This window comes from Cyprinodon tularosa, unplaced genomic scaffold, assembly GCF_016077235.1.
Source record: "Cyprinodon tularosa strain WSP-4 unplaced genomic scaffold, ASM1607723v1 ctg147, whole genome shotgun sequence".
Classification (NCBI taxonomy): domain Eukaryota; kingdom Metazoa; phylum Chordata; class Actinopteri; order Cyprinodontiformes; family Cyprinodontidae; genus Cyprinodon; species Cyprinodon tularosa.
Window position 1 is genome coordinate 322,484 of NW_024038298.1, and position 27,551 is coordinate 350,034.

Consider the following 27,551-nt stretch of genomic DNA (forward strand, 5'->3'; position numbering starts at 1 on the left):
AAAAGGCTCTACAACATTTAATTCATCTGAGCAAACCCAATTTCATGGTCATAGGTGATGTATTCATATGGTAGAAATGTCCTCTCATATAAACAGTTGTTGCTTTGTCCAGAGCAGTGTATTATTATTCTAAAACAGGAGAAAGAACATTCTGCATCATGGGAACGTGGACGTACTGTACGCTACTTGGAGAGATGAGCTCAAGATACAGCATCAAAAAAAACAAAAAACAGACAAGTTTGATGATAATGGCAATAATTTATTCATCTAAGTAGAGTAAGAGTCTTTGGCAGTGGAGAACAGGAAATGGACATGGATTTTAGAAAAACATTTCAAAGTGAAGGGCTGCATTAAGAAGCCTCGCTAACATGTTAACACAGACTGGGATCAGTGGTCAGACTGGTAGCATCATGCTATGACCATAACCCTGTAGGAACCCGCTAATGCTGATGTGATTTAGTGTGAGGAGACACCCACCTGGCTTACAGAGGAGAAGGGTTTACATGAGACAGATGGATAATGAAATAAAGCGTCCTTTGGAATTTGTCAAAGTTAAATCTGGCACAGATGGTTTTCTTTTATGACTGTTTGAGTTCTTATGTTTAAGATTTCCTGTCACTTTCACATTAGTGAAAGCATTTCTGGAATGAAATAAGCCCACAAAAGAAATACAAAAAAACATTTAAAAAAAAAAAGCAACAGTTATAAACAAAAAACATGATCTCGTTTAGTAAAGAGGGAGTAAAACCACCTACTAAGCGGTTCATTCATCCTTCAGATTCACATAACACTGGCGTCTGTCGACTAGCATACGGTACAAGTATGCATCAGTCAGATATTTATCTGCTTTCTATAGCAGTAGAATGCCAAATTCATTTTCCGTTCTTGCACGTAGAATTTATTTCAATGCAAGCAGAAAAAACAGCTTCAGAAAGCAGCACTAATTGCACCTCTTCACCCTGAAGACAGGGCAGGTAAGGCCTTTTCAGTATTTGCCAAGGACTTGATAAAACCAAGTATAGGAACTTATCAGAATGCACCTGCATTCGTCACACAGCTCGCAATATGGCGGGAGGGGGGGAACACACACATATACACAAATATGTATACACGTACACTGTGCACATTGTGCACAAGCCCGACTAGGACTGTTCAAGATGCCCGAATGGGTTAAAGTACTGACGTCACAGTTTCTTTCAGTCAGTTAATATGGTTTAGAATACTGTTAGACATTATTAACAGAACAAAACAACAAATATCTTCTGTTTCATTCCTGTTTAAAACAACAAATTAAAGCTTAATCTATGCAGACTAGTCGTTTTCAATACTGTTGGAGGTCTGGGAGCTTGGTTCTCCCACTTGTGCAAAAAAACCTGTAAAGATTGGAGGCAACTTGGGGTCACTGTTGCACATTAAGGCTGGGAGGGTGATGATGGCACAGTAAAGTGACCCAAATGGTACGAGTAAAACAAGAGTCTAAGAGCTCACTGCATCTGGTCCACGTTAAACATCTCATAGCTCTTTTTATGTCTTATTGAATCCACTCATAATCACTGTCTTCGCTGTAGGCAAGAGTATGAGGGAGTCACAGCGTTACTTTGCTGAGTCTGAGCGAGAGGCTGGAGCGAGCCTGAGCCCGGGGAAGAGTGGAACTGCAGCGACTCCGCAGCTGCACCGGCCGACCGGCCGAGCCTCGGGCGCGCAGCAGGAAGTCAAAGTTGGCTGAGGTGTTCATGGCGTAAAAAACGTTTGCGTTGTCAGGAATCACCAGCTCTGAGAGACATCAAAGAGGAAACAAAAACGGAGTTAAATTGATGTCAGTAATATCTCAGAACCAGTGCATGATCAAATAATCTGTAGAAAACAAACAGAAAAAGCTAAATGTTGTGGATGCGCTTCTCTGAAAATTACACTAAGGATTGCATACAATGCTGTTTGTAAGTACAGTGATTCGTTACCTTTCTCCTCAGAAATGACCTGCACCAGCTCAAATCCCTCCTCTGGCTCCACCTCCAGGTTGTGCTTTGCCATGGCTCTAGCTATCACAGCTGGGGTCTTGTCTTGACTGGTCAGCTGTTCAAAACAACATTTATCAGCTTATACTTGGTTTGACTTAGATTGTCTTAAAATACAAACCCGTCTCCTTTAGAAAAAAGCAAAGTATTTGTCTTCACTCACCAGGATGCTTTTGTACAGATTCCCATTGCCATGCTCCAGGCTGACTCTGATGATGCATGTGTCCTGGGCTTGGGTGTTATAAGCCGGGGTCTGACTCGGGGAGCTGGGGGACAAAGGAGTGAGGGAGATGCATCGTCTGTGGGTACCAGAACGCCCAGGGAGTGATGGAGACGCTGGAGTCATGGAACTGCTAGCAGTCGATGAATTGGTGTCCATGGAGTGGAGCGAAGTGCAAGATGATGATTCTGAGAGCTGAGAGAGTCACAGAAATGTTTAACCCCTTGAACACTACGGGCCCACCGGCGGGTCCAGCTGCTACATGACCTCGTAATTTTACCAAACCCCCAGTATTGATGTAAAAAACCTATTTGGCACAGTTTGGTGACATTTATGGATAAATGTGCCAAAATGGCCTCTCCGCCTAAGAAATTTCTCACTAATACCATTCTAAAATAAATATGATTCATCTGATTGAGTCCAAATTTGGTATATTTTTACACAACATTTAGATTTGAAAGTCTGTACTACTTTTTTGTGCTATAAATAATATTTTGGTAGTGTTTTGCAATGTTTATTTCAAAGAAAATTTTGGCGAGGTTCAAAAAATGCAAAATATTTTGTATTTTGTCCCTAATATTTCAGGCAGGGTCAAAGCTACAATGGTGCTGACACCAGAAAACCATTCTATGACATCTTACCTTTACAGACGTACCAAAAGTTTCTTCTTAAATCTAATAGCTTTGAGGCTATAAGTTATTTACTTTTGTGTGTTTTTGTCAGGCAGAAATTTATTTATACCCCCTTAGGGTGTAAGAGGTTAAGTATTGATGACATTTTAGCAGCTCTGAGTCATGCCTTACCATGCTTAATGTTTTGCACTTGCTTACTCAGCAACTTAACTTATTTCTATAATATATGCAATATACAAACTAGAAATCTGTTTTTAATTTAGCAAAACGATAACGCTAAAAACACAAACAAATTAACTGAGCTCTTCCTACCTTTAGATCCTTGTCACCTCTTTAAGACGGACCTAATTATAAATAACTTTTATTCCACTCCTAATTTCTTCATTTTAATGTTTTACATGCTGGCTTTATACTTTTTCAGATTGGTAAGATTTATGACTAATTCAAAAATGTTTTTTTTTTTTTTTTTTTACAGATAGTTATGCTTTCTTTCTAATATGTAAAATTGACAGAAATATTACTGGTTTGTCAAAAAATTGTTAAAAATGTACTTTAAATGTGATTGTTTATTTTGGGATGGTTTATAATATAAACTAATTCTTTTTGTAAAACAATTTTTATTAATCTGTGATTTGTAATAGATCTAGTTTGTTTTAATATAATAAAACTGAATAATTTTCTTTTAGATTCATGATATTAAACAAACTGTTTAGCTGTAACCCACCTTGTTTTGTTGAGATTCTGAGTTGTGAGTCGGACTGGCGAGTCCCTCGTTATCTGAAGGAGTGCTGGAGTCGTTGGAAGACACGCTGACCGAGTCCATGCTCTCCCCCGAGCTGCCAGTAGGAGGCGAGCGTGGCGTCTCTCTGACTGGTGAACTGGCCGAGCTGCTTTCTGGTCCAAGAAACAGTCTGAAAAGTAGAGTGGAGGATTATATGTTAATAAAAGCTGCTTAGATGTGAGTAAAAACTCAGCTCTTCCGTCATTCATCTATATTCTGGACGCACTCACAGGCTCAGCCTCTTCACCATACTTTTTCTAGGTTTGGGTAAAGTTGGGCTGCTGTCGCCGAGACCTTCGATCTCACAAGACAGGGCGTAGCTGTAAGACAGAGCAATAGCAATAAACTGTCAGTATCATAAAACTTTAATAAACCAAGTGCACTGTGAGGCAGGGAGGGCAAAAAAAGGAAAAACAATAGATCAGCAGGGAGTAAAGACCAGGTAGTGAGCAGGGAGAAAAAGCTTCTCTTGTTTTTTTGTGTGTGGACAATAGATCCAACAGACCATAGCTCCTTCACTAACTGGCTCATTATTTAACACACAACCGTACAGTTAGGTGAGAGAAAAGCAGCATTACCTCTCCTCCTCGCTGAGCTGAGTTTGGTTCTTGAACCAGCGAATGAACGCCTGGTCTGCAGTCAGGCAGTAGCTGTTACATGCAGACTGGAGCAGCTTGATCTGCGCGATGACCTCAAACTCCTGCAGAGGCAGAAGGATAGCGTCAAAGACAGAGAAATACTTAGCATCAAACAGGCTGCATGGGTTTTGTTTGGTGATGAATAAACAGGAGAGTCCCTCACCCTGCGTCTCTTCTCAAAGTTGATCAGCTCCCCCTGCAGATAAAGAGACAGAGAGAATGTGCTGTCAGACCATGGGGCATCACATACCAGCAGCTTCTTAGAAAAACAGCATTAGGTGGACCACTAAGATCCACAAATAACAGGGAGCGTATTTGTCTTACCTCCACAAAGTCTGGTAGGGCTGTGTCTAACATAGTCAGGTCCGTTAGAAACGTCCCTAAGTATGGGATGGTTCCTTGCATCGCTCCCTGTAGACAAGCATTTATTTGGTCATTTTAAAGCAAAGAGGCAACAGGCAGGATCAGAAAGTACCAGACCAGTTTATAATAATAGGTGGTGCGTATTTGCAGGTGAGGTGTGGTGGCCTAGTGGTTAGGGCATAGAGAGAGCTTGGAATCCTGAGGTTCTGAGTTTGAGTCCCACTCCACAGACTGCAAGCAAGACCCTTAACCCCAACACCTTTGTTAATAAATGTTGGAGATCAGCCTGTTTTTCCAATGTAGTCCTGTTTCTGTGACTGTGACTGGCGAAATGTGCTCTCTTCATTCTCTGACATGGGAGTTGACTCTGACCTATTCTGCCTGGCTGTGTGTTTCCTTGACCGATCCGCCTTTTTCAGTTGCTTTTTGCATCTCTGGTTCTGTCTCCTTGAACCCCAGTCGGTCTCAGCAGATGGCTGCTCACACTGAGCCTGGATCTGCTGGAGGTTTCTTCCTGTTAAAAGGGAGTTTTTCCTCTCCACTGTCGCTACAAGCATGGTTAGTGTGAGGGATTGCATTCGAGTCAATGAGTCAATGCAATCATCTGATTTTCCTTAGACAGAAAACCTTGAATCAAGTTGACTGTATGATCAGGTGAACTGTAAAGTGCCTGGAGAGGACATGTGTTGTTAATTGGCGCTATATAAATAAACTGAATTGTATTGAATTGATTGCTCTGGTGCCCCCAGAGTGAATTTCTTCAATGTTAGATCAATAAAGTTCAATTTCTATTATTATATTTCCATTATTTCAGTCAGTGATTTGCTAATTTTATTGTAAGTTAAATTCACATAATGAAATCATTTTAGAAATAATTTTTTTTTATAAGGCTTGGTACTTTAATAGTTTCAAAAGGGAATTAAATTCACTGATATGGTGATATAATCTTATATATTGAGAATCTAATAATCGTTGTTGCTTCATATCTTGGTTACATCAGAGCACCAACATATAACAACTTCAAGCCCATCAGAATTTGTTTAATGGCAGTGATTTAGAGAAGATGACTCTGAATTTAAAGGCTTTATCTCAGGCCCCACAAAGACACAGGGAGCAACTTATGGCTTCTGTAACAGCATGTTCCTTTCAAAATCCTTCTTAGCCCTTCCTGATCCTGCTGGAAGTGCAAGTGTTTGATTTTGCTGCTTTAATTTAGCCTCCGCTGTTGACAGATGGCGAGGCAGGCCAGTAAATTACAGCTAAGGTTTAATGTGCGTACAGCACACGCTGCATTGGATAAACAAAGCTAAGTATGTGGCTTCAACATCCTGGAGAGGCAAGAATTCTTCTTTCAGTATATAGCTCAGAAGGAATGTGTTATTTGCATTTTTTTCTCCCATGTCAGACCACTTAAAAAGAAAAGGAATCAATTTGTCTGGTAGTTGTTTTAGAAGTCCCAGAGGGATTCTCTCACCATTTCCTTTTGCAGTTGCAGTCTCTTGTGGGTGCGCTTCTGGTGATCTTTGGCACAACTCTCCAGACTGGCAAACTTTGAAGTACCTTCCTGTGGATAAACCAAAAGTAAAAGACTTTTCACCTAAAGTTTGAAACCAGTGAAAAGAGAAAAGCATTGTGGGAATTGAAGATTGGGTCAGTAAGAGGGGAAGTAGATCGTACCCTCATGAGCAGCTCTCTGCTGGTCAGGTAGTTGTTGTGGTCAGAGAAAATGTCTGAGAGCTCCTCAAATGTCTGCATGCTGTCTCTGAATCGAGTCAAACAGAAGCTCAAGTCAGCGAATGGGACTAGAAACAGGTGCTAACACACATATTCAAAAAAAGGCAGCAGCTTGCCTCAATATATTTATATACACATTATATCCAAAGCAGCAGAAATTATGTGCATACTTGAGAGGTTTTAGGCTTACCTGTGTACACATGCCCACACTCTTTTCAGTCTGTACAAAGGGTTGGATTGCAGTGCCGACACAATTGCTCTCAGGGATGAGAAGTTTTTGCGTATCCTGCACTCCTGCTCCAAGAAACCAAACAATAACAGTCACAACCTGCCTCCTTCTAGCTGATTTTTTATTGTATATCTGATATTTTGGGTCTTTTTCTTTAACCTGAGCGATGTCTATCCAGCGCTGGATGACCTTCGCCCTGACATGCGGTCTGAGCTGTCTGTGCTTCAGCACGGTGTTCACCACGCAGGCAGCGACCGCGTTGAACTGGGTGATGGTTGCACGTATGGTGGGAGCACTGTGCTTGTTGTCCTTCTTGTCTCTATGGGACCAGATGGAGCCCAGGCAATGGTGGGGGACCACCTTCTTAAACAACAGCTGGAAAGAAAGGATACACAAAAACTGATCAGAATTAGAGCCAAAGGTGTTATTAAGATTCCAAAATGTGGGCTGCTTAGTTCAAATTCCACATAGCGGAGCTTTTATGCTACAGCAGTAAAAATGTAAGTAATTTAATATTACTCTGAGATTAGCAAGTTCTTGGATGGGGTTTTAAATGAACATAGAACAAGAAAATGTGTGTGATCCTTTTTCCTGTTTACTTTTAAATCCATAAAGGACATTTTGAATTGATATTTAGCTCATGACAACCATTTGTTAAATTTAGTTAAAATTGTAAAATTATTATAATTTTTTTTAACAGTGTCCTGTCTGGTAATGTGGCAATAAGAATAATTGTCTTGATGCCAAAAAGAGCACAACAGATTTTATTATCACAGGCGTAGAAGTATGGCAATTGCCATATTGCTCCGCTTGTTTCATGCATATACATTGCTTTATTATAATTATGCAGGGAGTTTAACAAAAATAAATAAATAAATAAAATTGTTAAATTAGCCTGAATCTGATTTTCTGTTGATTCTGTTAATAAAGTTTTCGCATTATGGCCTATGAAAGTGCAACAGTCCTAAACTTTCTCCTTTCCTTAAGTATAAAAATGAAAAATCTATAAAATGCAACTTCTTTTTATTAATCTATGTGAAATGCCTAAATAAGTTTAAAAAAGGGAGACTCCTGATTATTTTATGTTACTGTACCTCCCAGCAAGCTTCTGATCGTTGACTTTTCCCACTAATCTCCTAATTTTTCAGTGAAGTTTCCTCCAAAAGCTATCTTTTCTGTACACTCACATATGTATCCCTGCTGTTATTAATTTAGACAATTTAATTGTATGAATTTAAAGTTGATGCTAAGTCGCTGCAGCCTCTTCTCTTCAACCAATTAATTCTTTCGATTTTGGCAGTCAGTGGTCCACACTTTTTATTTTGATCTGCAACACTGCATACTAATAACACAGCAGTGTAACTGCCTTATAAGTTAGCCTCCTGGTTTTCATTTCCATGATTAAAGCTGCTTTTTCCCCCATTGTCCTTATCATCAGGAACTGAATGTCAAAGAAACACATTTTCACCAGGCTTAAAGCACAAGGTAAGAAATTACAAATCAATTCCGAGGGTCAATACACCAATGAGACCACCCAATGTTGGAAGGTATGAATATACTTTTAACTGATAATTTCTGCCCTAACAGTTTAACTTCTGCCTCCACTAACTTTTTCAGATCAGAATAAATATGTCTTTGCAATCTTGATGTTTTAAATCAGTCACAGGAGTTTTTATTGATCTTAATGGAATAGGCTACTCTGATTTGTGCTAAAACTTTGTCTGTTTTTAACAAAATACACCGAGAGCTTCAGACAGTAACAAGTCTGGTGGCATGTCATAGGAAAGCATCAAAGGGATTTTTAACGCTATTCTTTAATGTTTCCATTTCATCTTTCTCCTCTTACCGCATCCATGTAGGTCAGCTGCTCGGCCACCAGGTCAGCATCAAAGGACAGGAAGTCCTCCTGTACCTCGATTTCCACCTCCTCTTCCTCCCCCAGGCAGAAAGAACTGTTTCCTTGGAAAACAACTGAAGAAGAAAGAAAGAATCAGACTCTGAATAAAATTAAAACTATAGAGCATTAGAAATATTTGCAAAAAATGTGAAAAAGTAATACCATCTGTTTCATCCATGCTGGCCTGACTGTGCAGCTGCTCCAGCAGAACCTCAGCCCGTCTAAGAGCCTCTGATCCCGGAAGAGCTTTCCGCAGGTAGTCCATCAGCCTGTGCAGACAGGGATAGTCTGGAGGCTCCTGGAAGTCCTCAGGACACTGGTCCAACCAGGCGCGCAGGATAGAAGCCAGGGCACTATGTGGACAAGACGCACAGAGAGACGATGTGATCAGCCAGTGATGTTAACTGGATCTCAGATGGGGTTCAGTAGGAGGTGATGGTGATGTATAAAACTATATCTCACTTTCTGATGGCTTCATTATTTTCTGAGCCATCCTGCTCGCTGTCCTCCACACTCCCATATCTGCAATAGAAAAGCAATAAAGAGCCTGCATTTAGAAATTTACATTCACTACACCATGTAATTCAGTTTTAAACATTTTTTTTAGCATGCCTGTCTAGCAGCAGCTGCAGTACAGTCTGGGTGCTGGCAAAGGCTCTGTAGGTGGAGAGGAAGATGGAGGTGTATGTCAGGTCGTTGTCTCCGAAAGCCGTCAATAATGTCTCCACCAGGCGCTCCAGTGTCCCAGCACGGATACTGCGGATCTTACAGGTCTCCAGCTGGCTGACCGTGTGGCCGGGTGGCAGGCGATCACCCTCCGCCTTTAACACACAAAAACGTTTTCTTATCGCTGTGCCTGAATATATTAAATCATTTGCTAATTGCTGTCTGTCTGGTGTCTATTGGATCATGAAAAAATTGGGACTTTTGACTAATTTAACTAATTTACGGTTTTCTGCTAGAAGATGTATCCCCATACATACTATAAAAGTGTTTCTCCTTGTTTTCTAGTTTATCTTTCAGTATTTGAAGCTGTGTTTTCTCCTCCCCTTTTCTTCCCCAAGGCTTTTTTTTAAAGTCCCTTATTTCCTTTAAACATTCCTCTGTCAGCATTTAAGAGTATCGTATTCATTCCTGGTCCCTTATACAGTCGAAAGAGGATGTTTGTTAACCTCACGTCATGAAAAAGGAAAAAAAAAACAACAACTTAAAATAGCATTCTAAAGAAGTGACACTAGTTTTGGCTAACATTTTATATTCGTTTTAATTGCTTTAATATAATCATGCTCTGCAGGTTTTAATTCTGAAAATTCAACATGGCTGCTCCATAATGAAATTACTCTATTCGTACTTCTAAATGTTTACATCTGATTAAATCAGCCTCCAGTTACAGTAAAATAACATTTCTGTTAGCATACATCTTACTTTTTAGCTTGTTTAATCAAAAGAAGCAACTTGTGGCTAAGCATTCCAGCAGAAATTGTTTTTTCTATTTGCTTCATGGTGCTACAAAGCAGGATAAAGCTGAAATAAATTGCAAATCATTTTGCCCCTTTGGTTTTCGGCCCTTTTGTTGCTGCTGTTTTTTGTGCCAAACTAATAAGGATAAGAAACAGAACAATGTGTAGTTTTTAGTTTTTTTTTACCAACCATCCAGCAATTTGGAACCAGTAGGACTTCTGGTACAAACTGTATTATTGGATTTTTAATAGTCTACTCATAGTCTACTGGAAGTAAATGCTATTAAAGGACTCCAATAAATAATATCTATTAGATCAACAGCAGGTCAGAGGTCATGTCTTACACTTTGGCGTCAGAGATGACTGACTAGAACAGGGATCAAAACAAACAAAAAGTATTGTACTTCCAATTTTGACTCATTTTTAAAATATATATATAAAAACAAAGTGTATATATATATATATATATATATATATATATATATATATATATATATATATATATATATATATATATATATATATATATATATATATATATATATAATAGCAAAGATATAAAAATAAAGTTCAACAAATTAAATAAAACACATAGATGTAATTTGGTATGTAATTTTGTATCCAAATGTAATTGGAAACACAGTGACATGGTATTAAAATGTTCCATAGGTCTGCATGATAATGCAGCAACAAGTTATAACAATATTATTGCTACAGACTCTCTTATTATCTATGATGTACCCACCATTTTCACTCTTTTTTTAAACAATTCTTCCTTTGTTTTTTTTTGTGAATTTCAGCATCTGAGCTATTAAAACTAGGCAAATGGAGGGCCTAAAGAACATTTAGCTGACTGGATATGTGACTGGCCTGCAGAGGGTGAAAGCATGGCACTTACAAAGTGTTATCTATACTAGTACAGTTTAAGTAGTCCTTTGTATTGCATTTATTTTAATGATTGCATTTTTTTATATGTTTATTTTCCAAATAGCAGTAGTATTCACAAACATGTTATCTATTATTAAGTTTCTTCCTTTTTTTGACAGGTGACATTCTCTTTACTAAAATACTTCAGACATTGTCCTAATTTACAGGACAATGGGAATGTGCATTAGTCAGGATAAAAGTTTCACTCATTACATTTTTTGGCTAGGAGCAAAACAATAATAGATATGTTTATACTATGTTGGCTTATAAATTATAGTCTGAGCTCAAATGCATCCATCACTGATAAAGAATAAGGAGGAAGCAGCAATGATAACTGTGACCTATTTTTAATTCCAGATTCTCCAGATGTGTCCGACTATTGTATCTGAGTAAGAATCGAGCTGCTTGGAAAAAGATCCGTAAAGGAAAGACTGAGGGAGGGTGGCACACACACAGTCTCAGAAGGGAGAGACCTTGGTGAAGTTAGCATGCTGAAACAGGAAACACTCCAATCTGCTTCTAATCACAGCGAAGCCCCTCCTCCACCGGCCCTCAAGACGCAGAGGAGGACAGCGGCGGAGCAAACTTCTCCCACCACTCCCCTCTGATAAGAGCCTACTCACATAACGAATGAGATTTCTATCTTGTGAACTGAGTCACCGATAGGTCACACACACACAAAGGCTTCGACGTCATAATTCACAGTTCAGGAAAATAAACAAGATCTGCAACTTTGAAATCCCATGAATATAACTGAACTAATAATAGCTTCTTTTCTGCTATGACAATCAGCCATTTCCAGCAAATCTACAGATGTGTCAGCTGGAGTTTTCTCCTGTTTTTCCTGATTAGTAGTTGGCAATCTTTGAAACACTAACATTATTTTAATTAGCTGTAGCTGAAATGGTTCCTCTCACCACTGTCAGTACATCAACAGGCCTTTATAGCTACTGTTGTGTTACTGTGCAGCTTACCAAGACCCTACAAAGCCCCTTACAAAAAGACAGGCAAGCCAAACTACAACGCGATGATTTATCAATAACAGAAACTCTGTGAAAACTTATACAACTAACATATCCCTTTAATTTATCTCTCTCTAAAAGCATACTACAGTGTGTATCTGTTTATGCTGGACATAAAAGCCAAGAAAACACTAATGTCTTATATTATCTGGAAAAGCATTTAATACTCTGTTTTCATCCATACCAGCGTTATGTAGGACACGCCCACCATGCCGGGAAACAAGCAGCTTTACTAGCAGCTGGAAAAACGAAGCAGCAGAGTCCAGATAGAGGGAAACTGCTTCTTTTTTTTTTTTAGGGGGGCTGAAAGGTGTTGCCAGGCTTAGTATGTTAAAACAATAACAGTGTGGGTGGAGAACAATGCATGGGGCTTACAAAAGGGCTGAGGTTTTATGGATTTCTAATCAATAAATGGCTTAAATAAACAATCACTGCACATTAATAACAAAAGAGATTCTACAATGCAAAAACATAAAGTATGGGATTTACATTTTATGGCAGAAAACAGAGAATTTAGAAAAGCATCAGGAGTCGGTGGGTCTGCTTGGGTTCATTTTGTGCCCATTTTAACACCAACTTAGTTTAAGTTATATTTTCTATGATCTACTCATTATCTACTGTAATTTTAATCTGGTTGTAAAACTACAGGATGAAATATGAATTTGAAAAAGGTCAATTTTGCAAATACATATTTGCATTTACAAATACAAGCTGATATAATAGTATGAACTGGACTGGCCCACACAGGATCAGAGCAACAGTAAATAGTTAAAGGTTGTAACAAACAGATATACAGAAAAACTGATAAATTCAATTCTGTATTGAAAATAAATGTCTCACCTGCAGGAACAAATTAAGCTGCTGATGTTTAGGTACAGGTTTTTTATGGATATGTAGCAGAAGTGAGGGGGTATATGTTAATATAATGTAAAATAAAGTGAGACAAATATGTCAAATTTTAAGAGGGAATGTGGATGACAACTCCAATAAAAAGTTACTTTAGTTTGATCAGAGGTGATACCAATAAATGGGACTCCTAACCACAGACCGATGGCAATATGCTTTAATAAACGATCTTGAGTAAATGATATTGATTGATTGATTGACTTTATTTATCTCACACAGTGGAGCAATTTACTTCAGCTCAAATATTCAAAGAAGAAGGTGCCAAAGGAAGAAAAAGGTGCATGGGATATATACAGTATAGTGCGTCCACATATGACAGATTTTTTAGTTTTTTTGTAAGATCATTATATCAGGTTTTTGCACAGGGTGTATGGGTTTTTATTAGTGTATATTATCATGATTTATCAAAAATTTTAATAATCAAACTGATTTGGGTGTGATTAATGTGAGAGAGAACCAACTGGACTCATAAACTGGCAGAGAGGCGAACTGATCCGCTGCTGGAAAAGTCAGACCAGATGCACCACTTCATGTTCAAACTCACCCCCAGCCATCTTGCTCCCTTGTTCGCTGCCTGCTGAATCTGAACCCTCTTCAGCGTCACGTTGTAGATGGCTCCCTCCTCAACTTCCTCCCCCCAGTCCTGAACCGAGCTCTGAAAAGAGGAGGAAAGATCATATTGAACCTCTGCAGAAGAAGAGCGAACTCATGTTCAGGATTAAGAGGTAAAAAGACTTCCAGTAAGCATCTGCAGGCTGCCGAGCTGACTTGCACAAGTGTCATTACAATGATTTTATAAAACAAAAGAGCGGTGCAAAAAAACAGAAGGTTGAAGAGAAAAAACACAACCACAGCACAAAGTAAAACAAAGTATGGAGAGAGGAGTGCAGTAAAACATCAAGGAACACACTCCCCAACCCCCATCAGTGCAGCAGCCTGCCAGGCCTCCCTCCCTCTTTCTTTACTCCCTCTTTTATTCCACATCCATCTCCTTCACCGCCTGTCTCTGGAGTTGAAATCTGGTTTGGACTGCTTTCTCAGAGCTTAGACAGACAGAAGATAACAAGCTAAAGTCCCCTAAACAAACACCTAGATCATCACTTCTCCTGGTCCAAACAGACGTCTGTGTGTCGAAAGTTAAAAGGAGCACGATAGCAAATGTGGGCTGAAAGCAAGAGCACTAAAACTAAATAGATATCTCCTTATCTTGTACCCGAGGACTGTTATGTCTTTATCTGGATGTAAATTACTTCCAAACAGTTGAATGCATAAACAAACACACTGGAGTCATAATGCAGAACTCCTGCTTGGAGAGATCTGCTGAGGCGACAGCATACACAGACAAAAACAGAGGCTGGGCTGGCAAAGAAGGAGTAGAAATGGCCAAAAATAAACAATAAGTTCCGTGCATTGTTGTTTTTATTTGTTGACAGATCTTCAAAAATCCAAAGACAACACTATCCAAGAATGTTCCGACTCTCATTTACAAAGCTCAGCGGCAAAGTCCATTTCTACTCCCCAAACAGAGGGCCCGGCCCGCCAGCAAAGGGATCAAGGGTCAGCGTCGCCATTAGCAGGCTCAATGGCTGGTCTACAGGGCCGGCGGTACTCATCCATGACTGGGTTGTGTTTTGGTTTGAAAAGAAGCATGGGCTTCTGCTCAAACCAAAAAAAAAAAAACACCTCACAAAAGAAAAAAGGAAATAGAGTATGAATGATTTCAGCAAGGAAACATGCTCTGTATCTTGTCTGATGGGCAGCAACATGTCCCTCCTGTGACTGTCCTGACCCACTCCTGGATGTCCCGCCAACTGGCGCAGAGACAGATAAATACATCAGTGGATGAGTCATGCAGTCCACACACTCCCAAAACAATAGCGGGAGGTCTCACTGCTGCTGAGTTCACAGTCCTGCTCACACACTGTCTGTTATTTCATGTGCTGCAGATGGAAATGTGTTTCAGTGCAAAAACGTTATGAGGAATTATTTTGGGACTGCATTCCTGGAGTTTGCATGCAAATGGAAACCAAAACATTTCCATTTACAAGAGAAGGTATTTCAACAACAGAGACAGTATAAATGGAGTTTACAGAGGCTGCAAGTTAGCAAAGACAACAGATTAGCTCTGCAATAAAGTGAAAAAAGGTTGAATTTTTAAGTAAAGTTTTATTCTCTTATTTCAAGCAGTTTAATTCACATTTCCGTCTGATAACTTTGGATGTTTATTAAATATAATGATAGGTTGGATTTGTTGCTTTGATCTGAACTTGATCTGACTGGCTATTTGCTTTTGGATTAACAATTATAAGCAATAAAAGGGGATATTAAAATGTTTATCTTTATTTTAATGCAGAGCTTGTTTTTATGAAATTACTAAATTGAATGGTTGATAAACTGTTCAGCACTCTTTGTGCCTCCGTTTCAGGAGATGCAAACAGATACTGGATGCATGGAGACTGGAACACAGAGCTGCTCGCCTGAAATCACACTTCTGACTTTACAGGGTTATCTTGCTGCATGTTTAACTCGAAACATATAAAATTATTTTCAAAGCATAAGAGAACATATAATAAATCTAGATTAGCTGGAGATTACCTGAAGCTAAAGCAAACAGCTAGTCAGAGAGTGGCAAACATCAAAGTGAACATCAGCCTTCTTAAAACATCTCCTTAGCTAAAAAAAATATCATAGCTGACCATGTTAACACTTGAATTTAAACCTTTAGACAAGATTGCATTGATATCATCACACAAATGGGTCCATACAGTATTGGTCCATATTACAAGCAAGGATTAGTTATTAGTTAGATGATATTTCTTTTTTAAATGAACTAATGATAATGTAGTTAATGCAGAGGGCAGTGAGCCACAAATATTCATCCTGAGTGACAAACAAACCAGAATCCACATTATACATTTGAGCCAACAGTAATTGTCTGATAGAGAAGTTATGCAAAGTAGAGGCAATTAGTATTTAACTATCATTATATTTATGTTTTATATAGCTCTTTATTCTATTACAGATAGTTATTGAGTGTATTTTTATTTCATTAGTTGTTAAATACAGGAGCATAACTGAGGATGCACAGGCTCCAACCTCCATTTCCATTGCACAAGTTAATTTGCTTCTCTGTGCTTCCAATGCAAAGTGACATGGCTCGTGAAAATATTTTAGCTGATGTTCTGCAATGTTTCTGCTGTTGTTTTAAGAAATTATGAGTCAATTTTTATTGGTTATTCTCAGACTAGAAGATAAGCTTCTAGCCCCAACTTTCAGCTATTAACAGTTTATACCAGAAATCCAGATTAACTCTTGATCTTTCCCGTTCTTGCAAACGTTCTGAGAACATAGAAGCACATATATGGCCCCTCCTGTCAAACACAGCGGTTTAACATTATCAGATGGTTTTAAACACATTAAAGCAGAATCACTTATGTTAAATCTAAGGCGCTGATCTGCTTCATGTTATTCGTTCCAGGGCGCAGCTGGGGCCCTTTGGAGCCACTGCTTTGGCCCCCGGGGGCTGCGCCAATTGTTCCCTTTCTCTGCCACACTGTGGATCCCCAAACAAAAGTTTTCATATCCATCATCACGCATGGATCAGCAGACAGATCGAGGATTTGAGCCTGTCTCCCAGGTCGCATGTCTAAAGTCTGCGCCTTTACGCAGAAGCTCCAAGTGGGTTAAACTGAGTTTAAACCAGAATAAAAACAAAAGTGTTCAGCTGTTTTCCCCTCTCTCACCCCTCCTTCTTTCCCCCAGTTATCCACAGCTTTCCCCCCTATATACACCCCCCTCCTCCTTCCCACAACCACCAACCCTATAACCTAACCCCACTCCCCCCCCCTGCTCCTAAACCACAAACAGCACAGACCGACAAACCTAGTTGTCCTTTTAACTATTTTATTTTGCTATTATTATTATTTTACCATTTTAGTTTTCCAGGCGAACTTCATGGTTAGCGTTTCTTTCATGATCCGGGGACAGCATCAGAGCTCAAAGGTAATCCAACCAGGGAAAGGAGAAAAAAATGTTCTTTAATAAATAGGGATCCTTCAAAAAATGATATTCTTCTTTGCACGTTTCTGTCTAAAGTCAAACTCCTGCTCTTCAGCTCTGTCAGTAAGCGCTCCTTTCTTCCACTGAATGACCAAACTCCTCCTCCTGCTCCTCTACTCACAACAGTCCCGTTTAAACTCCTCCTTTTTCTGTCTGACTTCCATCAGACTGACAGCAGTGTGCGCAATAATACGCAGAGCTGGGATTTCTGTTTGCGCAACTTCTCTGGAAACATCAAATCTGTTTCCTCTAGGGTTAAGACAAAAGGTTCAATTTCTTTTTCTACATTTTACATTTTTTATGGGAAACTTGAAAAAAATAACATCAGTTTGTAAAATTTTTGTTTAATCTCACCCATGGCTGATATGGACTAATAACAAAGTATATAAAAAACTAAAATAAAATGACTTGTTTTCATATAATATAGCCTTTGTCAGAGTAGATATGAGCAGGACAAAGATGCAAACAGAACATATCTATAGTAAGGTCTCAAGTTGAAGGGGGGATGAGGGAGGATGGCATCCCACTTCTTAAAAAAACTTCTTCTCCTCCATACCATCCCCTGTGACATTGCATTACCGAATGTGTAGAATGTCTACTATATATTAACAGTAATGGCAATGATATTGCCCTTTCAACATTTGTCGGGCTGTGAGCAAAATAAATAAAATCAAAGAAGTGGCCTACCATGACTATCAAGCTGATCTCAGAGGGACATTTGTTCTCTGCATTTGTCCCTAACTATGTAGGGGCAGTGATAGCCATGCAAGTCCAGGGACTGACTGTAGTTCTACTGTAAGGTGCCTTGGTCAAGGTCAATGACCATCGTACCTGACATATAGCAACCATACCATGCATATTGCTTTAGGTTAATAGACTATATTAATTAGGCTATGTATGCTTAAAAAAAAAAAAAATGCCACCATCCCCCTTCTTTTACTAGACCACTGCCTATAGTAGGCTGCGATTAAACTAATTAATTTCTTAGAATGGCCCTTTCAGTCCAAACCTAGATCCAGCTATTAGATTATTGGCAAGATGTGAAACCTGATGTCGACAGACATTACATATTCAAGTTAACTGTGTTACAGCAATTGAGTAAATAACGAGCAGAACGTCCCAGTGTGTATATGTACAAAGCTACTAGAGACATTCCCTAGAATATTAGCAGCTGACTCAGATGGTCGAGCAAGAGGAGAGGTGCAAAAACCCCTCACACTTTTAATTTCTGTCGATGAAAGAGATATTTATGAGGGATATGGCCAAATAAGTAACTGCTCTGATAGCCTTACTGTACTTATTATTATTTGGGTTTTTACGTCATATTTAGATATATGTAATGCACAGAAAAAAATCCCTATATGTACAATTATTACATTTCATATATGTAATTTCAACAAATGAGTGATGAAATATTTTCATCCAGGCAGCTAATGTGGCATAAAAGTCTTTAAAGTTATATCTAACAGTAGATCCATGTTTTAATTATTTAAGGGTTTCCATCAAATTTAACAATACTACCACAATTACTATAGCAAATCTACATATAGATCATTATCTTCAGACTTACAGCTACCTTGTGTGTGAAACAGCTGGGGCCTTTGGCTCCTGCGTGGGACAATACAAGGAAAGCGGTGGATGGCGTCAATACTACTGTGCATTGTGGATGACAGCAGAGGAGAATGGGTTTAGTGTGATAGAATGGGCAGTACTGTTCCGCTGTGAATGTGTCTCCACACGTACTCAAACGGCCCACTTGTGTGAATAAACGGGAAGATGTGAATCTGTCCGGAGTTTGTGAAGGGTCTTTTTGTATCATAAACACAGAGCAATTTGAGCAAGAAGCCATTCATACATCTACAAGCTGATATGAGATGCAAATTAAATCCAACCTGCCCCAACCCGGGAAGAAATATGGAGAGGATGGGAATATTATTATGCTACATATTCCATAGTTTTGATATTAAGTTTCTAAGATTTAAATATTCAAGTCTATACACCTCCAAAACTAGATCGAAACATCACAACCAGCGTCACAATGACACACGATCTGCCATCTACGTCACTCAAGGTGCCCAGCTGTACTCCCAAACAGCTTAACTCAGAGGGCACTGAAAGGCCAGGGAAGCCTGCTTTACATCTCCGTCAATCCTCCTGTATGTGTGGTATCAACCAGCATTAGTTAGAGTCCTTAACTTGATGCAAAACTGGCCCATGTCCAATTCCCAGGCTGAGTTGCCCTCGGTGTGCACTTGGGTCTGGAGAACTCTGGGAAGCCCAGAGGGGCAGTGGGAAGGTTGCAACCCTAGAGGACCTCCGACTCAGTCCCAGGAGGCAGGAGTGTTGGTCTCACAGCAGGACTGATGTCATATGTCCACAAAAAAACAAGACATTGAATAAACGTAAAGGATACAGCTGTGTCTGATGGATGAATGAGTGCATGAGTGTGTGCACCCTTCAACTTGGGAACAACATGTGAACCTTTTCTCCTAAGGTCCATTAACCTATACGTAACATTTTATAGACAAGCATCTGACCAGTTTGGGGGATCAGAAGAGTCACACTAACTTCTTATTAAATCAAGGGCTCTAAAAGTGTAAAGGTACATCTGGAACTAAACTTAAAACCAAATCCGATGTTAAAACAAATACCACAATAAATAATTTTACATCTCATACATATATCATAAAAATATTATCTATACTTATTTATTCTCAAATGGACAGTGATAGATAGGGATTACCAGTGCTGTGGCTCCAGGGCGTAAGCTGTCATGAATGTGCAACAAATTGCAAGGTGAAGCTAAGACCACATAAATATTTGATGGGGAGATAAGGGGTCCCAGTGACGCAAGAAGTAAGAGAAAACAATCAGAATCAACTTTGATGTCACAGTTTTTGTGCAAAAACAAGGAATCTGACTTGTGTTTTCCATCACATTATAATCAAAAATCCAAACAAAAACCAAATAATGTAAAAACAAAAAGAAAAGAGCAATCTAAAAGAACAAAAAATGACAAGATAAAAAAACAGATAAAACCAGTACAAAACAAGTGTGCAAAAGTTTTTTTGTAAACACATAAAAAGAGGAAACTTGGTAGAATAGTCTTAATTGTTCTAGCAGAGCCCTGCCGTGAAGTGTTTAACAGACTGAGAGAAGAAACTGACTCTCTGGTGGTCCGCTTTTTCATGTGACCAATGGCCCCTCTGACCCCAGCCAAGTTGGGTGAAGCAGGGCCGGTTCTAGCCCTTTGGTTGCCCTAGGCGAGATTGAGTTTTGCGCCCCCCCCCCCCCCCCCCCCCCCCCCCCCCCGCTCACTTTTGCCGTGCGAAATACGAATACTGTTTTCAGCATCTGTTTAGTGCTTCAATGAGTTGTGTTTACAGTTCCACAAAGAGTGCTGTGCGGTGAATTGTGCCTACAGTTGTGCAAAGTGTGTGTTACAAAATTGCAAATTGAGTGCAAAGCAGTGTTTGTTCTTATAGTTTTGTGAACTCAGTGAGTGGATTTGCTATAAGTATTAATAGTTTTAGAAATTGTGCTATAAGAATCAAGGTTGTGTTTAAGCATTCAGAAAAAACTGTAACTTAGCATGGAGTGATGCATAGACAAATACCAGAATAGGTTTCAGTACCTCTTATTTTAAATAATTTATTACACACTCAAAGTTAGGACTGTGCAAAAACACTTTTAACCATCTGTAAGGACACTTAGGTAAAGTATAACTAAAAAACTGGATTGAATCATTGAATGAATTTATTTCAGACAATTAACAAATTTAACACACATTAAACAAATATTAAATAAATCAATTTCAGAAATTACCAAATAACAATAAAAAATAATAAATTTAAGAAATTCTTCAACCAAGGACTACATAAAAAAGTAATTGATAAACATTAAATTAAATTTTCTTTTCCAGTTCAATTAAATCATTTGAACATAAATAGAAATGAGATAAACAAAATTTTCGTCTAAATAAAATATATCAGCTATATTTACCCTGATTTCTGACATTGATTAGTGATTAAAGAAAGGATTAACCCTCTACAAACAAAAGTGCTTTTATGAATACCATTACAAAATTAAAAGTTTGAAGTTGTTGTTTTTTTTTTTGTTCACATATTCTATGATGAACAGCCATAACTTCATATATTTTGATGATTATTTGTACATCCCTTTTGAATGCTCAATGCAGATAATCACTACAAAATATTTTATTTATATTAGTATCTTCTACCCATTCTCAAGCTAATAATATAGCACATAATTCTGAGAAAAAAATGTCAACATTAGGGATGGGGATCGTTAATATTTATTGATATCGATACCTTTATCGATACTCCTTATCGATCCGAGTCTTTATCGATACCACTATCGATACTTTTCTGTTATTTGGTGGAAAGACGATGCAACAAAATTTTATTAACAGAACTGGTATTGCTTCTATTGCTTAACAAGTGAGCATAACAAAAACGTTTCTAGCCTTCAATAAACATGGCTAATGTAATAGGCCACTTGGAAATGACATAAGACTAACTAGAATATATTTTCACAATTGTTGGTTAATGTATTGTCTACTGTCACTTTTCATCATGTTTTTAGTGATTAGGAAAATATTTAACAAATAAATAATTGTATTTTAAATTAAATGTAATTTTTAATAAATGTTGGCATCAGTAGTTTAATTATATATAGAGCATATACAACTGTATTACTCATGTTTTTCGCCAAAAACAAAATTTCCCGTTTTCTTTATGTGGCAGTATGCCCTGCGGGCTTTGAACGCACCATACAAGTGCTGATTCAATTGGTCGTGGCGCTGTCTGTATATAAAGGGCCCTCCCTCACCTGGTCATCATGTTGTCCTTCCGGTTCAGACCTCGGTGTTTGCTGGCGCAGCACGCCAGCTGCATACGGATGCGCGCTTGAATGATGCGCTTTAAATTAAACGCTGATCAAGCCTTCTTGTGGTAAGAGTTATTTTATACCGCTACTCTAATTCTGTTAGCCTAGCCGTAGCTCAGTTTTACTGATATATATGCAGGTGTCCCATACAAGCTGCCTGATTCTTCTCCTTGCCAGAGGCACTACATAGAGCTCAGTGGTAAGTGAAAAGCTCATTCTTCACATGCTTCTAGATTTTATATTTTTTTAACATGCATGTTTGATTAGACGCTGCTGTTTGTCCTTGGCCGACTGTTTTGTCTGCTGTTTCCGGTGTAGGTACCAGATTGACTCGGGCTGCCAGATTGACTCGGGGGCCTGCGCCTTTTGAGATGCGTCAGAGCGTCCGCCATCTTAAATGTGGCAAATCTGCAGTTTCTCAGTCACTTAAACAGTATCAGAGGGACTTTAATCTCTGAATATACTTTGTATTCGTAGTATTTTTGGTTTTGTAATATTACAAGTTTATTTTTTGTATCCCTTTAGCTTCATTCTCCTGAATTTATTCTCGTTACAAATGCAGACCGCGGGCTCAATGTAGTTTGTTTGAGTGGCATTGCCATAATGTCACGTCATCGGGAGGCGCAAGGCCCATGGCGAATTCGGTGACGTCATCAGAAGGCGCAGGGACCATGGAGAATGTCTTCGTAAAATTGTCCGTTTACAAACAGCAATCCCGCTTTCGAATAAAACCTACACCCCGCTATAATTACTTTAGTAAGCTGTCCAGACCAATCAAAATGTTTTGCGCAATTGTGCAAACGTTAAAACAATTATGTATTGTGACGTCATCAAAAGGCGCAGGCCCCCGAGTCAATCTGGCAGCCCGAGTCAATCTGGTACCTACACCGGCCGGCAGTCCGCCTGTAGGCGTCCGTCGCCGGCTGCCTGTTACTCTGGCTGTCGGCTCCATGCCCGCCGTCCTGGTCAGCGTGAAGCTGCTTCCTGTTTCTCGTCCACTGAGACTGATTCGGGCCGGTCTGTGACTGGCGTGTACAGATTCTTTTGGTGAATCTTTGTGCAGTGTCTGCTGCGGTGTGGGGGTTCATCCCTAAACTGACCTTATTGAAACTACTGCTGTTTTTTTTTAACTGAACGTTTTTTTTTATATGAAATGTGTGATTTGACTGTCTTTTTATTTTGACAAACGGCCAGCTCCTGGTGTTGGTGGTGGACCCTCTGGGTGGTGGTACTCATTTTGGTTTGTGCACGATTTTCTTTTTGTTTTGTTTTTGCTGTGTTCTTTTGTAGGTCACTACCCTGATTTACACTGCCAGCCTGGAGTTGAGCTGTGACTGTTATTTTAATGTGTGAGTGGTTTTAAATAGCTTTGTCTAATACTGAAATAAAATTATTGAATCTGGTGAGATTGTCTCAAGCCTCCTCTTTAGCGGGCCTGTGTGCCTTCAAGGTAACTTTCCAGGGAAACTATTGCAACCTTACATTACATTTGCAGTTTTAAAGTGCAGTTACCAATTTGGATCACTCGGTACCACTACATTTTGGCGTTGCTGGTAGGATTTTCTTTTTTTACAGTCTTGAGGCTGAGACACTCTCACTTTTTTTTGTAATATTTATGTTGAAGCAGTAATTTATTTTTTTTGGTATTAAGGACAAACAGCAGCAGTTCATTTATTTTCCTGAGCTGGTCATTTGTAGTAATGGAGGAAGAGCTACTGGAATTGAAGACCCTGGTTTCCCAATTAAAGGCTGAAAATGAGAAGCTGCGTGCAGAGCATTCACCTTCCACATCGAGCTCCAGTACTGTGCCATCTTTAGCTTCTGCACCACCTGCTGCCCAATTAACGGACAGGTTAGTGTTTGTCCCACGTGATCGTAAGTGTCCTATGTTTAGGGGACGGATGGGGATCAGTGTGAGCGAGTGGGTGGAGGAAGTACAGGCATGTATGCGGGCACGAAATCTGTCAGCAGCAGATCAGGCCTTCTTTTTGTATGACCATTTAGAAGGAGAGGCTAGGGATGAGATAAAATATCGATCTAGTCAGGATAGAGGGGACCCGTCTAAAATAATTTCTATCCTCAAGGAGCTTTATGGATGTAAGGAGTCACATGTTGCATTACAGGAGGCTTTCTTCTCCAGAAAGCAACTAGAGGGGGAAACATTACAGGAGTTTTCCCTTGCTTTAATGAGCCTCATGGAGAGGATAAAAGCCCAGGCACCTGGGGAAATGCCTAATGCTGAAGTTCTTTTGCGTGACCAATTTAATGAATATGTTTTTGCTGGTGCGCTCCGCCGTGCACTTAAACAGTATGTACGTCTGAAACCGGCAGCGACATTACTTGATGTCAGAGGTGAGGCTATGAGGTGGGAATTAGAGGGCTTGCCAGCTAGTTTGCGAGGTCGGAGTAATTCTCTGCCTCCAGGGCCCAGTTTCCAGTTTGCTGTGCGTGGTGGGTTACCAGCAATTGCTAGCCCCACTGGGGGAGAGATTAATGAGATAAAAGAGCTGCTAAAACAGCAACAGGAGCAGCTTAATCAGCTTGCACAAAGCATTACACTCCAAACTGCACAAGAGCGTAGCCGCTCTCAACGTTACAGTCCTGTTATATGTCGACGATGCCAACAACCCGGACATATTGCTAGGGAGTGCAGGGCACCACCTGTGCCCTCCAATCAGCCATCAGGGCAACGTCAGGGAAGCCAGCTTCCGGAAAACTAGCGCCCACCGTGTTGCAGAGCCACAGCTCGGGTGGGGTATCCATAGGCTCAATGACTGGGTTGTGTTCAGAAGATGCACCTAAATTAATTGCTTCTTGCCCACATATTGAAGTAACCATGGCGGGAGTAAAGGTGCCTTGCCTGGTCGATACTGGTTCAATGGTGTCTACTGTTACGGAGAGCTTCTTTAATGAATTCTTTGAGCCGGGGGGTGAAGAGCGTTTGAGGGCTTGCCACTGGCTACAGTTAAAAGCAGCCAATGGTTTACCTATCCCTTACATCGGTTACTTGGAAGTATCTATTGAAATGTGTGGCAAGCTGATGCCCCATTGTGGAGTGTTGGTGGTGAGAAACCCTCCTGACAGCGGGTCGGTTGCCGTTCCTGGTGTGTTGGGGATGAGTCATAAATAAGTGTTACAGAGAGCTATTTGGACAGCATGGTAATGCTTTGTTTAATATGACTCCAGTGGTGGAATCTCCCAAAACCTTGGTTAATGCTTTACAGAAATGTCATGCAGCTGAAAAGCAGCAGATTCCTACCCAGCCTAGTAAGGTTAGGGTGCGTGGAAGGAAGGCCTGCCGCATTCCAGGAGGTGTAATGAAGATTGTGCCTACCACCTGCTGTGAGAGATACTCCGGCTCTACTGTCTTGTTTGAACCATCTGAATCTGGCTTATTAGCTGGTTTGTTAGCATCTCCTGCCCTAGTTCAGGTGATCCGGGGGACTGCTTATGTCCCAGTGGTAAATGTGGGCCACACAGATGTGTTGCTTTACCCTCGTACCACTGTGGGAACTTTAAATAGTGTTGGCGTGGTGAGCCTCCCTGCGGGTGTAACTGAAGTCCCATTATGTGTAAATGTGTCCTCCCAAACAGTGACTGCTCCCACCACGGATGGGATTAAGGAGATTGATCTATCATCCTTGCCTGAGGAGGAACAGGGTCGGGTGCATGCACTATTGAGCAAATACACTTCTGTGTTTGCCACTAATGAGCAGGATTTGGGTTGTACCAACCTGATTAGCCATGACATTCCTCTTCTTGATGATGTTCCCGTTCGGCAGCGCTACCGTCGAATTCCTCCCTCAGAGTATGAACTTGTGAAGGACCACATAAATCAGCTCTTGGCAGCAAAGGTAATTAGGGAAAGTTCCAGCCCTTATGCATCACCAATTGTGCTGGTTCGCAAAAAGGATGGCAGCATTAGGCTCTGTGTTGATTATCGTCAACTTAACATCAAAACACGGAAGGATGCTTTTCCACTCCCTCGTATTGAGGAGTCCCTTGATGCTTTGACAGGGGCCCGGTGGTTTTCCACAATGGACTTGGCCAGTGGTTATAATCAGGTTCCTGTCACAGAGAGTGATCGCCATAAAACTGCGTTTTGTACACCTTTTGGGCTTTTTGAGTGGAATCGCATGCCTTTCGGCCTATGCAATGCCCCAAGCACGTTCCAACGATTGATGCAGCGCATTTTTGGTGACCAGCAATGCCAATCCCTCTTGCTGTATTTGGATGACATTGTGGTGTTTTCATCCTCTGTACAGCAACATCTTGAGAGGCTGGATTTGGTGTTAGGGAGACTTCAGAAGGAGGGCCTAAAAGCCAAGCTGAGTAAGTGTCATTTTTTCCAGCAGGAGGTGCACTATCTGGGCCATGTAATTTCTGACCAGGGAGTAGCCACTGACCCAGCCAAAATTGAGGCAGTAGCAAATTGGCCTGTGCCCACCACGGCCACTGAGTTGCGTTCCTTTCTGGGATTCGCTAGCTACTACCGTAGGTTTGTGGAAGGGTTTGCTAAGATGGCTGCCCCTTTGCATCGTAGAGCGGCAGAGCTAACTGGGAAAGGGTCTAAAAAGAAGGCTGCCCAGAGTATTGGTGGAGCCTGGACGAAGGAGTGTCAACAGAGTTTTGAGGCTATTAAAACAAAGCTCACTTCTACTCCAGTCCTTGCTTATGCAGATTTTTCCCTCCCTTTCATTTTAGAGGTGGATGCAAGCCACAGTGGGTTGGGAGCGGTCTTGTCACAAGAACAAGACGGTAAGATAAGACCCATTGCTTTTGCTAGCCGTGGTTTAAGATCTAGTGAGCGAAATATGTCAAATTACAGCTCAATGAAATTGGAGCTGTTGGGCCTGAAATGGGCAATGACAGAAAAATTTAGAGATTACCTTTTGGGTCACAGGTGTATTGTCTACACAGATAATAATCCTCTGAGCCATTTTGAATCCGCTAAGCTTGGAGTTGAGGAGGGACAATTTGTATTAATCCGAAATCTGGGGAGTAAAGGTCGACAGAAAACTCAGGATGTTTGGAGTTCAGTGAAACATATTGTTACTGAAGTCCCCAGAGAGGGTGGCGCAGTGTACTTAGTGGCACCGGTTCATGATCAGACCAGGGTCAAAAGGATACATCGCTCTTTGCTGAAGGCTCTAATTGGGGCTGAGGCACCTGTTCCAGTTCTTGAGGTTGCATCTCCTGAACATTATTCTGTTTCAGATGACGAGCAGTCATTGGAGGGTGATTTGTTCCTGAGGCCGTGGCCTCTGGAGCAGGTAACATCTGCCCCACCCGTTGCTGTGGCTTCTGGTGGTGGTCCTTCAGCGACAGGGTCTGATGGGGCTCCTTCTGGAGTAACCGCCAAGCAGCCTGCCTCGTTACCAATGGAATTAGCTGCAGAGCCTTGTCCCAGCGAGGTGCCCGTGCGTAGATCAGTACGATCAACGGCTGGCCAGCATCGTAATCTCTACCATCTTCCAAGGCCAACAGTAAGAGAAACGCCTTTATCTAGTACCATATAAAGGGCCCTCCCTCACCTGGTCATCATGTTGTCCTTCCGGTTCAGACCTCGGTGTTTGCTGGCGCAGCACGCCAGCTGCATACGGATGCGCGCTTGAATGATGCGCTTTAAATTAAACGCTGATCAAGCCTTCTTGTGGTAAGAGTTATTTTATACCGCTACTCTAATTCTGTTAGCCTAGCCGTAGCTCAGTTTTACTGATATATATGCAGGTGTCCCATACAAGCTGCCTGATTCTTCTC

At 40.4% G+C, this 27,551-nt stretch overlaps 1 protein-coding gene across 3 annotated transcripts in view; it reads right to left on the reverse strand.

Annotated features, from left to right (window-relative positions):
- Positions 1–238: 238 nt before the first annotated feature.
- The window catches only part of rgl1 (ral guanine nucleotide dissociation stimulator-like 1), a 38,825-nt gene continuing 11,512 nt past the window's right edge, over positions 239–27,551 (reverse strand). The window contains exons 1-18 of one of the 3 annotated variants that reach the window (XM_038279031.1): positions 16,754–16,987; positions 13,369–13,479; positions 9,122–9,330; positions 8,972–9,031; positions 8,672–8,862; positions 8,459–8,583; positions 6,772–6,987; positions 6,574–6,677; positions 6,327–6,411; positions 6,124–6,213; positions 4,611–4,697; positions 4,450–4,482; positions 4,227–4,348; positions 3,879–3,968; positions 3,592–3,778; positions 2,179–2,430; positions 1,959–2,073; positions 239–1,773 (exon numbers count right to left, since the gene is read on the reverse strand). In XM_038279031.1, the coding sequence (XP_038134959.1) occupies positions 1,586–1,773; positions 1,959–2,073; positions 2,179–2,430; positions 3,592–3,778; positions 3,879–3,968; positions 4,227–4,348; positions 4,450–4,482; positions 4,611–4,697; positions 6,124–6,213; positions 6,327–6,411; positions 6,574–6,677; positions 6,772–6,987; positions 8,459–8,583; positions 8,672–8,862; positions 8,972–9,031; positions 9,122–9,330; positions 13,369–13,479; positions 16,754–16,798 (2,310 nt within the window). In that variant the 5' untranslated portion in view covers positions 16,799–16,987 and the 3' untranslated portion in view covers positions 239–1,585. Of the gene's footprint in view, positions 1,774–1,802; positions 1,826–1,892; positions 2,074–2,178; positions 2,431–3,591; positions 3,779–3,878; positions 3,969–4,226; positions 4,349–4,449; positions 4,483–4,610; positions 4,698–6,123; positions 6,214–6,326; positions 6,412–6,573; positions 6,678–6,771; positions 6,988–8,458; positions 8,584–8,671; positions 8,863–8,971; positions 9,032–9,121; positions 9,331–13,368; positions 13,480–16,753; positions 16,988–27,551 lie in introns of those variants that run through there. The other 2 variants (XM_038279029.1, XM_038279030.1) reach the window with 2 other exon arrangements.